General features: G+C 35.6%; 2 protein-coding genes and 1 long non-coding RNA gene across 6 annotated transcripts; all 3 read right to left on the bottom strand.

Moving 5' to 3' along the window:
* Window positions 1-791: 791 nt before the first annotated feature.
* LOC103956505 (peptidyl-prolyl cis-trans isomerase CYP40) lies at window positions 792-4286 on the bottom strand. 4 transcript variants are annotated; one of them, XR_668499.3, is made up of 10 exons: window positions 3851-4282; window positions 3079-3579; window positions 2894-2981; window positions 2762-2814; window positions 2213-2317; window positions 2048-2123; window positions 1598-1635; window positions 1427-1495; window positions 1255-1352; window positions 792-1012 (listed from the first exon to the last, which is right to left on the bottom strand). XR_668499.3 is itself a non-coding variant. In XM_048571400.1 (10 exons), exons 1-8 carry the CDS (start codon window positions 4019-4021, stop codon window positions 1442-1444), a joined length of 1086 nt encoding a protein of 361 aa, XP_048427357.1. In that variant the 5' UTR covers window positions 4022-4285; the 3' UTR covers window positions 792-1012; window positions 1341-1352; window positions 1427-1441. The 4 variants fall into 4 exon arrangements, 3 of the variants coding, with proteins under 3 accessions (XP_048427357.1, XP_009366781.1, XP_009366780.1); XM_048571400.1 differs by having other exon boundaries at window positions 1341-1352; window positions 3851-4285; XM_009368506.3 differs by lacking the exon at window positions 1255-1352 and having other exon boundaries at window positions 3851-4286.
* A 1646-nt stretch (window positions 4287-5932) lies between these two features.
* Window positions 5933-9947, bottom strand: LOC103956528 (peroxidase 10). The gene is made up of 4 exons (XM_009368533.3): window positions 8746-9947; window positions 8081-8272; window positions 7745-7910; window positions 5933-6569 (listed from the first exon to the last, which is right to left on the bottom strand). Exons 1-4 carry the CDS (start codon window positions 8956-8958, stop codon window positions 6157-6159), a joined length of 984 nt encoding a protein of 327 aa, XP_009366808.1. The 5' UTR covers window positions 8959-9947; the 3' UTR covers window positions 5933-6156.
* A 445-nt stretch (window positions 9948-10392) lies between these two features.
* LOC103956506 lies at window positions 10393-11111 on the bottom strand. Its single transcript, XR_668500.3, has 2 exons — window positions 10811-11111; window positions 10393-10711 (listed from the first exon to the last, which is right to left on the bottom strand). It is a non-coding gene; the product is annotated as an uncharacterized LOC103956506 (long non-coding RNA).
* Window positions 11112-12124: the final 1013 nt, after the last annotated feature.

The raw sequence follows: 12124 nt of genomic DNA, 5'->3' as shown, positions 1-12124 counted from the left end.
CACCATGCAGGCGTGGATAGACTCCAGGCCTCTCATTGATGAGCTTGAACTGCTGAAATGCGGCCTTGCAAGTGCTGAGAACCCATGTGACACACCAAGTATCATCTCGGACCTTGAAGCACAGCTTGAGACGACAAATAAGAGCATCAGATCCAAAAAGGAGGAACAACACAAGGCGACGAGGATGATCAATGGAATAAATCAGGCACTGGATCAAACGCGTCAAGAGACAGAAAGGTTTAAGTCTGATGCAGGTGAAGAATTACAAGCAAGATCAAGACTGAAGCAAGGCCTTCTTATGAGGAGACAGACTCTACGAACACTGCAACTTGGGCTTGAAGCTGTACGAATAGAAAAAGAAGCACTTGTTGCATCAAAAGAAGAAGCACTTAAATACATAAACTGTTCACAGATGGAGAAAACAACCATCCGTCTCACTCAGGAAGTGTACCATGCCTTGGCAAAAAGAGCTCAAGATGAAAATTTTCTTTCAGACTGGCGTGTTTTGGTTGCATCAGAACAGAAGCTCGCAACAGAGGCAAGCAGAAACAAAGCTTTGGAAAAGTTGAACAGATTACTCTCTGAGAAAATATCAAGAGAAGTGGAAATAAAAGAAGAAAGTATAAGTGGAGACGGACACAATGGAGATCCAAGAAACAGGACGGGAGGCCAAAACACTAGAGATTATATGCTCCCTCAAGCTCGGAACAAGGCAATTGCCAAGACAAATCAGAGAAACCCAAGATCAAGAAGCAACAACAATAAGTTGTCTGCAAAGAAAAAACCATCCGTAGTGCAAAAAATAAGACAATATTTTGTAAGAAAGATAAAAGGGCTGTTCGGATGATTTCATACAAATTCATAACGTAGCAATCAAGTTTTGAACAGCAATAAAGTCATATGTGCTAGTCTAACAGAAGGCGAATGCACTTGGAACAAAATTTGATTTAAGCTAGAGTATTTTGATTTTCCCTCAAGTCTTCTGCTAGTTGTCTTGCCCTTCCTACAAAGCCTGAAAACGAGCAAGCTCCATCATAAATCGAGCAAAGATATTAACCTATTTCAAAACTGGGTTTAATCTTTACTGCCACGACTATAAGAAAAGCAACAAATGATCAGATCGATAAGATCAGGAAAGAAAGTTAATAATCTTGCAGAAGGCAAAGGTATCCTATCTGGAATCTCACAAACATTAAGGGTTGCATACAAGAGCCTGACCATTTGCAATATGACAACGGGGTAAAAGTTTGATACCTGATATATCCTAGGGGCCAACTAAGACTTTTAACAGAATATTTTAACCACTTGACATTGCTGAAGGAATCAAAATTTATCCATACCATGTGCAGCCTCTGCATAGCATAAACAAAAAACTCAGCCCCAAAATTGGTTGATAACAAAGCAATACTGATAGAAACAAACTTACCATGTGACTGCGTAATCAGTGAAACATTCTTGAATATGCTTTTTTTTCTTGCTCAGACCTATTAGCAACCTGTGGAAATTTTTTTACTTTCAAATCTTATAGGAAAGGAAAGCAAAACAAGCAGCATCCATTGTTTGGCAAGAAAATCAAAAACGAAAAAAGTTCACTAACCTTCTTCTTAGCAACCAGAAGCTCTTTCTTAATTCCTCCTGAAAAATAGAAAACATCATGAAAGGTCAGGAATCTGTCATTGATAGTATAATGTATCGTTGGTCTTGGTCATCCACTCTGATAGCATAGGGTTTGATTATCTAGTTATAACGTATAAGAGCAAATATTTGAAAAAACAACCACAGTCAAGTTAATGTCCATTGAGGTTCCCACAAATCTGGTTTGCCGTTGGGAAAAATGTGCAAATTTATCGTAACTAAAATTCTGGAAGGAAAAAACATATCAAGCATTTGAAAGATTGGCATAACAATCCTGTAACAGCTCTCTGATCTCAAGAATCCGAACCTTGGCAAACTTTAACGATTACAAGAAAGAATAACCTAGTTGGCTGGTTCATAAAAGAACCTACTTTTCAGTATAAAGTTAGGTAGATAATCTAACACGACTGACCATCATTTGGTTCCAACTCCAGTGCCTTCTTGAAGCTTTCAACTGCAGCGTCAATGTCATTGAGTGCCATATAGGTCTGCAGGCAGCAAGATGCATAGAAGTCAGATCATAAACAGCAGCCAGAAAGCATTATATATTCTTTTCTTGCCAATTAAAGATTATTACCTGGCCTTGGCGAAACAAAGCCTTCACATTGTCTTCCCAGTCACGCAATGCAAAGTCAGTGTCCAACAATGCTCCGTCTAGGTCTCCTAATTTCAACCTACAAGCCTGAACAGAAAAATCACATATCAATCAATCAGATAAAGGGAAATGCCGTTCTTTTTAGTTGATAACAGTGAAATCAAAGTACCACAAAAGAATATACAATACTCCTGAACATAATCAAGCTAGCCTTTGGAGAATTATTCATAGTTATCTTCTAGGCATCACAGAAACTCAAAAGCGATGGTACTTTTCATTTTGTCCAGCAGGTTAATTTGAATGCGATTAAGTTACTGTAACACAATTTCGATGTCTATCACTACCACTCATAAATGTACAATTTCTGCAATACAGATAGCTCAGCAAATTGTCATTTACATTTTACACTGCTGAGCTGAAGATATTGGTTTACTTATCCATACATGTAATTTTGTTTTCATTTCAAGAAGGTTTCTTAGAGAATTCATTTAACATCAAGTGCTTTCAAAATTGATACATGAAAATTCTTACTGAGCTATTAGTAAATATCTGAGACTTTGTCTTCCGCAAAGAGGAGCTCGTTTCTGTACAATAAAAAAGATAAAGCTATAAGATGATGAAACAAAGTAAGGGACACCCTATAGTGCAAAGCAAATGGTGTACCTTCATCAATTTCTTCCAGCTCCCAGCACATATCCACGTAGCGCAAAGCCTTGCGATACTTTCTAAGGGCCATCTTATAGTCTTGCTTCTGTATAAAGATCAGAAATCATACTATTGGGTATTAGTGAATGAAATGTATGACATAATTTACCATAGTTGTGATATTAAATGCAATATCTCATTACCTTGAACCGTTCGTTTCCAATGGCCTTAATAGCATCCACAGCTGTAACCCACCAAGAAATGTCCTCTGGTTTTGTATCAAGATCAGCAGGCCAATCAGGATAAACATCACCATCTTTGAAGAAGTTACACACCCCATCATCTGCTCCCTCAGGAAGCTGCCCACAATCCGAAATAACGACTTCTTCGGTAGGCAAGTCGCCGTCTTTCGTGTTCAAATGTTCAACCGAACGAACCACGCCCATGCCCTTGATCACCTTCCCAAACGCAACATGTTTCCCATCAAGATGGGAAGTCCGAGTGGTGGTAATGAAAAACTGAGAGCCATTGGTGTCAGGGCCCTTATTAGTCATGGACAGCATCCCTTTTCTCTCATGCTTTATGTCAAAGTTTTCATCTTCAAACTTCAACCCATAAATCGACTCTCCCCCGCTGCCATTTCCTGCCGAAATGTCTCCACCTTGTATCATAAAACCTTTGATAACGCGGTGGAAACAAACACCCTGCAACAAGATGCAATGCAATTCTTATTGCAACTCCACCCCATTAACAAAATTACAAATTCTTGCACATACACACAGAAATTAAACAAAAACCTACCAATGTAAAAATCAAAAGAACAAAAACCCACCAATTTAACAATAGAAAAACAAGACCCCACCAGTGTTGCAATGCAAAAACCAAAACCCAACAATGTAACAATCAAAAGACAAACCCAGAAATAAAAATTGAATCTTTTGACGAGAGAGAGAGAGAGAGAGAGAGAGAGAGGACCTTGTAATGCAGAGGAGCATTGGTGTGGGGGCCAATGCCCCTCTCACCAGTGCAGAGAGCTCTGAAATTCTCAGCTGTTTTGGGAACAATGTCATTGTAGAGTTCCACTACTACTCTTCCTTCTAGCTCTCCTCCAATGGTCATGTCCAAGTAGCACCTTGGCCTCCCCATTTGTGAATAACCCAGAAGAAACTTAACTAAAATAAAAAATTGGAAAAGGGGAAAACTTAAAACCCTAATCCCGCTTTTATAAATTTGAACTGGTTCGAGTTCGTCGCGAGACTCGGTGACTCAGTGAGACCAGGTCGCCTTCACAGTTCACAGTCCTCCATACTATGCCTATGAAATATCGGTCTCTTTGAGTCACCAGAGGCTGGTGGGGAGGTGTAGGCGGGTTAGATGTGAACGGACACGTGACGTATGATCTAATGATATCCTTTCAAATTAAACATTTTATATTCAATTTTTGTTCGAAACAAATTTAAATTATATTATTATTAGTTTACCAGATGTACAAGAAGATGTGGACGGACACTGACTCCTATAGGGGCAGGGCACTGCAGGGTATTTTGGTTGCTGAAGAGGGGTCAGCGGAGATGGGAATTGTTGGAAAGTAGCGAGATTTGACTGAAGATATTTGGGTGCAACTCACTGTACAGGACTCTGTGTGCGCTTCTAATGGATCGTGCTCGGGTTTAATCGTACTGTGTTTGGGCTTTAACGGTGATCGTGTTTGTGCCACCTCTTGAGTTCACATTTGTCTTATTTTTATAACTACATATTAATAAAAAAAATTGTGTCAACAAAAACATAGTGAAAAAACTATTCAATCCTTCATCGTAATATTTAAGTTAAGGACAGTAAAGTAAATTTATGAAATAAAATTTTCTTTTTTTGTTTAAGCATTATTTACCATTGATTTTAACATCTTTAATTATAAAAAATTAAAAATAAACATATTTCCCTTTCTCCACTCTCACGTTCTCTCTCTCCCTCTCTCCTTCAATTTTAAAACTAAAATAAAACATTACACACATACTTTGTGTGTAGATATATACTAGTTTTTATTTAAAAGAGTAATGTGATATGGTTTACTAAAATGTAGATTGTAGTCTCTATATCATTTCTCATAATATAATAACTTATATTCTTCATTGAAATAATGAGAAAAATTATCATTTTAGTGACACAAACGAAGATCCTCCCCAGATCCTCTTTATGAGAATCTCGGGAATACTCAAATCACATTCGTTCATCGTATATCGTGCGGTCAGTTTTCGTCAGGTACTGTTTATATTTAATTTTAAATAAAAAGCTTTACAATGATTTATGACTGCACAATATACAATGAACGGATGTGATTAGAGGATTCCGAGATCCTCACAAAGAGAACCTGGAAATGATCCTCATTCTATTTATACAATATTAAGTTAATAGTGCTAATCGTGTTTTAATTCTGTACACATCAAGTCATGTATTCATCTTGACATTGAGTGCCGTTTCAAAAATTATCACCCTCACGTGATGATCATATAAACACATAGTAGCATGTAGTCGATGATAGGAAAATGTTTCTCAAAGAGAATATTTTCACATATTTTGGATGAGGTTTGGCCCAGTTCTTTTTTCTTTTTATTTTTTTTATTTTCACAAATGATAGCATTAGTTGTTTAAATGTTAGTATTAGATGGAGGAGGATTGAACCCGCACTAAGTGCATATGCATGTGATTGCTTTCCGCTGCTATCGTAAGGCGTCATATGCAGTTTGGCCCAATTCCTTTGATTAGTCTCTTTTTTTCATACCATAGCTTCAAATTGAGTAACGTGATTTCCCCACATTTTTCTTTTCTTTATATAGATGCTGACTTATTTTTGGTCTTTGATTATAAAAAGATGAATTAAAACTCACAAGGACATAAATAACTCGAGTGTGCATAAATCATTTCCTTGTGCTATTTTCATTTTTTCAAAAAGAACATGGCCAAGTTCAGTTTGACACAACCCATATAAATTCTATATCTTTTTAGAGCATGAATAACAACTTCTTTTAAAATTTATACCCTTACAGTTTTCTGAAAAACATAGATATATCTTTTACTAGTTGGCAAAAACACAAGTTACAATTTGTTTCATCGTTAATCCTTTTATCCGTCTAACTATTAAGCATAACTTTTACTTACCAACATCATACATGTACATATATAAGCCATAGGATTCTCACTAGAAACTCCTAAACATGGTATTATGACATTTTCAACATCATACATTTAACACAAACACACTAACATCAATAATGCAGTATACCCTACTTATTCACCACCCTACAATTCTTCCTGATTTCTCCATTGCTTCCTGTGAGTACACCAATATTGGCCATCTTCACCATCGATGCTCCAAAGTCGTTGTTAAACAGAAATGGAAACTTGCTGTAGCTAAGAACCATGGAAGCAGTTCTATTATTCCCCATAAGCACTTGGTCTGATTGGAGAAGTCCAGAATTGTTGACTAGGGTTTTATAGTAGATGTTGTCAAACTTGGCTGAAGTGACTGGATCAAAAGGAACCAGATTGGTATCGGAGTCGGCTTGATTAGGGCACACGCGTTGCAGGTTTTGTAAACGTGAAGTGTCCAGTGTTGGGTCAGGTTTGCCAGAGTCATCGAAGTTGAAGAGTCTAGTCTTGAAAGTGAAGCATTGAGCAAACCCAATTGTATGTGCACCTGCATGGAGAAAAAAAAATATATATACATGGTTTATTAAGCTTTTTAGTCAGGGGCGGATCCAAAGAGGGACCAAGGTGGTCCCAGGACCACCCAAAAGCTGGAAAAACGGCCATGAAGGTCCTCTGGGGACCCTCCAAATGTTTCGGCAGGGGGGAGAGATCTACTCCTAAGACTATATAGGCTACGCCAAGGCAATTATTTTGTCAAATAATGTTATAGTCCATTCAAAACCTGGTCCATCCATGGAGGAGGTGAAGGAATTGCAGGGCTGCAGCAGCTTTCTCGCGAGGAAGATGAAAGAGACGCTGACTCTTTTTTTTTCCTTACACGTTGTCGTTTTGGATGTCTCAAGTAACATCTTTATGGGCAATCGAATTTAAGAGTGATAAAAGCCCACTAACTTTAAAGACCTTTAATTTGTTTATTTCTTCTGGAAGTTGCCCATTTTTTAGATAATTTAATAGAAAAAATAATTGATTTTAGAGAACTATTATCTTCTTTTCTTTTTTTCTCTTTTTTTTAATTTCGTAAAAGATAGAAAACTATCAATGTAAGAGAACGAGGGAATCAAGGCCACTTAGTACTACGGTCTAGTGATATTCCTCTTCACTTTTAAGTAAGAGGTCTTAGGTTCAATTCTCACCAAAGGCGAATCCGAACCACATTATTACTAGTTCATTATGAGGCTAAGCCCACCCCCTCCCCTTTTGGTGTAGATATCGTTTGTTCAAAAAAAAAAATGTTTAGATTTTGTAACTTCTTGTGTTGTTTTTAACATGATTTATGGATGAAAAGTTAATGTTTAACTTTTTAATGTTATTTTCCCTTAGTTTATTTTTGGATGTCTTACATTCGAACCATCCTATGTTAAAATCCTGAATCCACCACTGTTTGTAGTCATCCAAAATTTTATATGTAAAAAAGGCCATTATAACAGGGCTAGTCCTAAGATTCCTATGAGCATGCGTGCGACCACAAAGAAAACCCTTAACGTAGGGCAAAGTTTTGAGTTTAACCATGAATCCCTATATATAACACTTATCACGGTCAAGTGATCACGTGTTGAGTGTTATATGGTGATATCACTTGTTGAGTGTTATATGGTGATGATAACATATCCCCATGATGTATAAGAATATCTTTCAGTAGTAGAGATGACATGGGAAGCAAACCTGAGAGCACAACTACATCCTTTAAGTCAAGGCCTTTGGCTGTGAACTTTGCAGTGATGTTTTCCAAGGGCTCAAAGGGTGATGGCAATTGTTTATTAGCTGCATCTTCACTTGCTGTTGTGCCATCTCTACGACCCAAGGGTACTGGCCAATATGGCCCTCCACTCTAACCAAAAAATAAATATATGAGTGCTAGAATCAGTCACTTACACATACATGAGTTAATCTTGACCGTTCATGCAAAACTGATTGTACCATTTTCCAAGAAACAATATAAAAGATAAAACATGTGGAAATTTTAACTAGTTGGAGTTGTTAAATGAAGAAGGTGCTTACAAAATAAACGGCTGCTCTTAATACAAGAGTGATTATGTCAGTGCAAGAAACAGTGGATGGGCAAGCTTCCTCCACCTTTGACTTGATTGTGTCAATCACCTCAAAACCTCTGGCTGAATTTTTGTTGGGTGCAGCATTTTTCTCCCCTTTAAAACTGCTGGTATCATCAAGTAGCAATGATGCATCACATCCCTACCTCCAACAAAATGGAACAAAATCAGGTTTCTAGTCAATTTAATTTGGCTCATATAATAACCACAACTAGTAATCAGGTCATGCTTATACTTAATTAGACCAGTTCTTCTCTAGACAAGACGTACGTTTTTTATTAAAGAATGCACCGACAATGTGGTGCCAATAAGTGGTTGATATTAATAGTAGATAACATATCAATAGCAAAACTTATTATTGTAATATCGATACATTACTTGCATTACATATTGCTATGAAATTGTTCTTTAACAAAAAAAACGTGTTGCGTAGAGAAAAATTATAATGCTTAGACAAACATAATTATTATGACACTCTTAAAAGGTCATCTGTCACTTTAAATTATATAAAAAAATGAATAAAAAGAAATGTAGAATAATATTTTTAGAGTGTCAATAATAGTACTGTAGACTTAGAAGTAAACAATAAGAAATGAGGGAAGCCAAATTAATTACATTAACAAAGCAATCATGGAAGTGAAGCCTCAAAAGTGAGGCCGCAATTCTAGTATCATTTGCAATAGCTGACCAAACTCCAAAGTGAACAATCTTGGTCAGGTTGGGACAAGTTGAATCATAGAATTTAAAATCAAGCTGACAGAACACAAGATTAGGGCTTAGGAACAAGAGGCAAAGCAAGGTATTAAGAAAGGAAAGTTTGTGATCCATTTTCTGGAATACGAATATATAAATTCTCTAATTAAGTTGTCACTAATACTTTGTGACAGTTCAAATGGTACTGAGTAGTGAGTACTTGAGGTATATTTATATAGAGAGTGAGAGTGTCAATGACAAAGGAAAAGTGCATGAAATTGTGCAGATACAGTTGATTATGTTATCTGGGGAGAGTGGTAGAGGCACTAGATTGTCTTTTTATTCAGTTGAGTTTGGTAGAACTGCATTTGTGTAATTAATGGGATCAAGAAGGCGGCTAGGTTGGGACTATTCGTATTGCTCTAAGTGGTAGGATACTAGGATGATGTATTCTAGTCCTAGAAAAAAGAGCATTAGTTCATACTCAAGTTGACTTAAATTTCTTATTATCTTTTTTCTCAATAAATAATCGGATATCTAGAAAGATATTTTTATAGCAGAATAAATATACACTCAACAAAATTTGTCATTGCAAGGAGGAATTGAATTCATGATATAACATATATTGTAGTTAATGTATGCGAGTTAAGCCTGAAATGTCCTCCAACAAAGTGAAGACAACTACCACTAAATCAAAGGCTAATTAGTAATAAAAATGAAAACTGGGGCTTCATGAAAGTCCAAAGGCATGTTGTGACTCTCTGTTAGCCCTAGATAATCTTTGGTCTAATTGTTGGCTATATGTACTTGAAGGGTTGGAGACATTGTTCCAAAAATCTCCACCCACGCCGCCTACTATATGTACTTGGAGGGTTGGAGACACTATTTTAAAGACGTTAGGTGGTTAGTCACCGCCTCGATTAGTCCCAAGTGTTTGAAAATCAAGAAAGTGCGCCTAGACCCGCCTACCCCTGCCTAAACCCGTCTAAGTATCCGTCTAGGTTGTGACTCTCACGTAAACAGAAAATTTATAACTTTCATTTTGCATTTTGTTTTTATCAAAAATGTAAGAGATGTGTTGAATACTTGGATGAACACTCATTATATGTTTGTTCCCCATGTTTTCAATATGTTTTAATACTTTATAATCTACATGTCATTTTATTTTGTAATGTATGTATTCCAATACAACTTTGTGTTTTTTTTAATCATAAATAGACAGTTATTTATACAATATATAATAAATTTACTTTAATCTGCCAAGTCTGCCTAGACTCCCGCCAATACCCCGCTTAGCCGCCTAAGCACTAGACCCCAATTCACCACTCAACTGGTGCCTAATATCTTTTAGATCCTTGCTATCAACTAGTGAAAATAAGCATAAGCATAGAGAGTGTGATGGGGGCTATAGTGCAACGGATCTATGGAAGCAGCCAGAAAGAAGAAAAGGGGATTGAACTTTGAATAGCAAGTATCACCACCCATAATGCTAAGTGGAAATTTGAATTATTACTCAAGTATTGATTAACGTGCTTATTTCTTATTGTAACATATTATTTGATTTAGAAATTTGATCTCCTTAACATTATCTTCATAAATAACCAGAAACTTTTGTCAACATAAATTTAGATTACAATATTAATTCTCTGCAAATAGTTTAACATCTAGATGTTGACAAAAGTGCTGAGAATTATCCGAATTCCACATACACAGACCAAGAACACCAACTACTGTAGATTCCCATTATAGGATAATGTAATAGTACTGAATTACTAATACAACATAATTAAGTTAAAGTCTTAATCTAAATCTCTCATGATTCATCTAACAGAGATAACAGAATAAGTAATCAAAGCAGGTCTCTGTGCAGTCATAAAAGCAGGAACAGCTGCATCCAAACACAAAATTACACAAAAAGTACAAATTACAAGCTAATTAAACCATAAAAGAAGATAAATAGTTAACAAGAAATTAATTAGATAATTACCATTCATTGATGACTTTGTCCTTCTCATCTTCTTCTATCTCGAAATTCTTGGTGGAAGCATCTATGGCTTGTGCTGATGGAGGCTCCATATTTGATCTTCTCCTATCTTCTGAAATACTTCCAGAGAGAGAAAGAGAGGTGGAATAAAAGAAAATGAAAAATAAAAAATAACATATATGATGCACAACGGATTCGTCATTTTCCTAAAATTTGTAATAAATATTCGTTCTTTATTTTGATTTGACCAAATGAAAGGAAGAGAGAGAACTCATATCCTAATTTTAAAGGGCACTATCATGACTTGTATGTTTCATAATGCTTTTATTGATTTTGCTTATTTGCTTTTATACATTTCGTAATTAGATTAAAGTAGTGTTGTTCACATTTTTTTTCTTTTATTGTACACACTTTTGTTAATTTTTATACATTTTTTTTTTCATTTTATTCGATACGAAGATTGAAAATTAAAATGACGTGTGAGAGGTAAAATAAACATGTAAATAGTATTATTCTTAAATTATTTTATATTTTATTAATTTTTTACAAAGATAACTTTTAAGTAACTATAATATAAATGGTTACGATAAGTATGAAGTTTTGTGGATGGATCACAAAGTGTTGAGCCAGACACTGTATCTAGAGAAATGCAAAAATTAAAGAGAAAAGTAAATGGTTTTGGAGAGTTGAAGTGGACCACTGCAGGAGTTGATAAGGCCATTTATCTGTGAAACTAATGGTGCTTCTGTGCATGCGTTACTTGCACTACCAAAATGTATTTCAAAGGTTTACCCTTTTGAGCTATTTTAGTTACGAGTCGTTTTCATTGATTGATGACTTCATTTTCTTTGTGAATAATGTCTTTCAGTTTATTTTTTCACACTATATATGCATTATATCAAAAGAATGTAATTTTAGGATATTTCAGGGCATTATATATTCTGAAGTTTTTAGTCGTTAAATCTTTTGTCAAAGATATCAACATCTAATGCGTAATATTCCCATAGCATAAAATACTTTAGAGCATCATAATATCTTTTTTACTAGAAATTGTTTTGGAGATTTTCCATTTGGGAGTGGTTTATGTAGGAAGGACAATATTTCCCTGCTTCCCAGTAACATGCCATCATTTCAACGTGCAAACGTCATATTTGGAAACTGTTTAGTTGTAAATGAGGATATTACTTGTTACCATAATCATCGATTTGTTTGACACATGAATGATTAAACATCTCTGAGTCAATAAAGTTTTTTAAAGATGAACTTTAGACGATGATAAAGAGAAAAAAACAATTATGATTATGACGTTGTCCTATA

Source organism: the organism of the source record quoted next, unplaced genomic scaffold, assembly GCF_019419815.1.
Source record: "Pyrus x bretschneideri cultivar Hongxiangsu unplaced genomic scaffold, Pyrus_bretschneideri_v1 Contig59, whole genome shotgun sequence".
NCBI lineage: Eukaryota > Viridiplantae > Streptophyta > Magnoliopsida > Rosales > Rosaceae > Pyrus > Pyrus x bretschneideri.
The sequence above is the reverse complement of the archived record's forward strand: the minus strand, read 5'-3'. Positions and strand labels throughout refer to the sequence as shown.

Coding starts and splice junctions, on each gene's coding strand:
- LOC103956505 (XM_009368506.3), bottom strand. CDS start 4,021: ATGGGGAGGCCAAGGTGCTACTTGGACATGACCATTGGAGGAGAGCTA. Junction 2,815..2,893: donor GCTGGAAGAAATTGATGAAG/GTACACCATTTG, acceptor TTTATTGTACAG/AAACGAGCTCCTCTTTGCGG. Junction 2,318..2,761: donor AGATATTTACTAATAGCTCA/GTAAGAATTTTC, acceptor TTTTCTGTTCAG/GCTTGTAGGTTGAAATTAGG.
- LOC103956528 (XM_009368533.3), bottom strand. CDS start 8,958: ATGGATCACAAACTTTCCTTTCTTAATACCTTGCTTTGCCTCTTGTTC. Junction 7,911..8,080: donor TAAGAGCAGCCGTTTATTTT/GTAAGCACCTTC, acceptor TTTTTTGGTTAG/AGTGGAGGGCCATATTGGCC. Junction 6,570..7,744: donor GGATGTAGTTGTGCTCTCAG/GTTTGCTTCCCA, acceptor TTCTCCATGCAG/GTGCACATACAATTGGGTTT.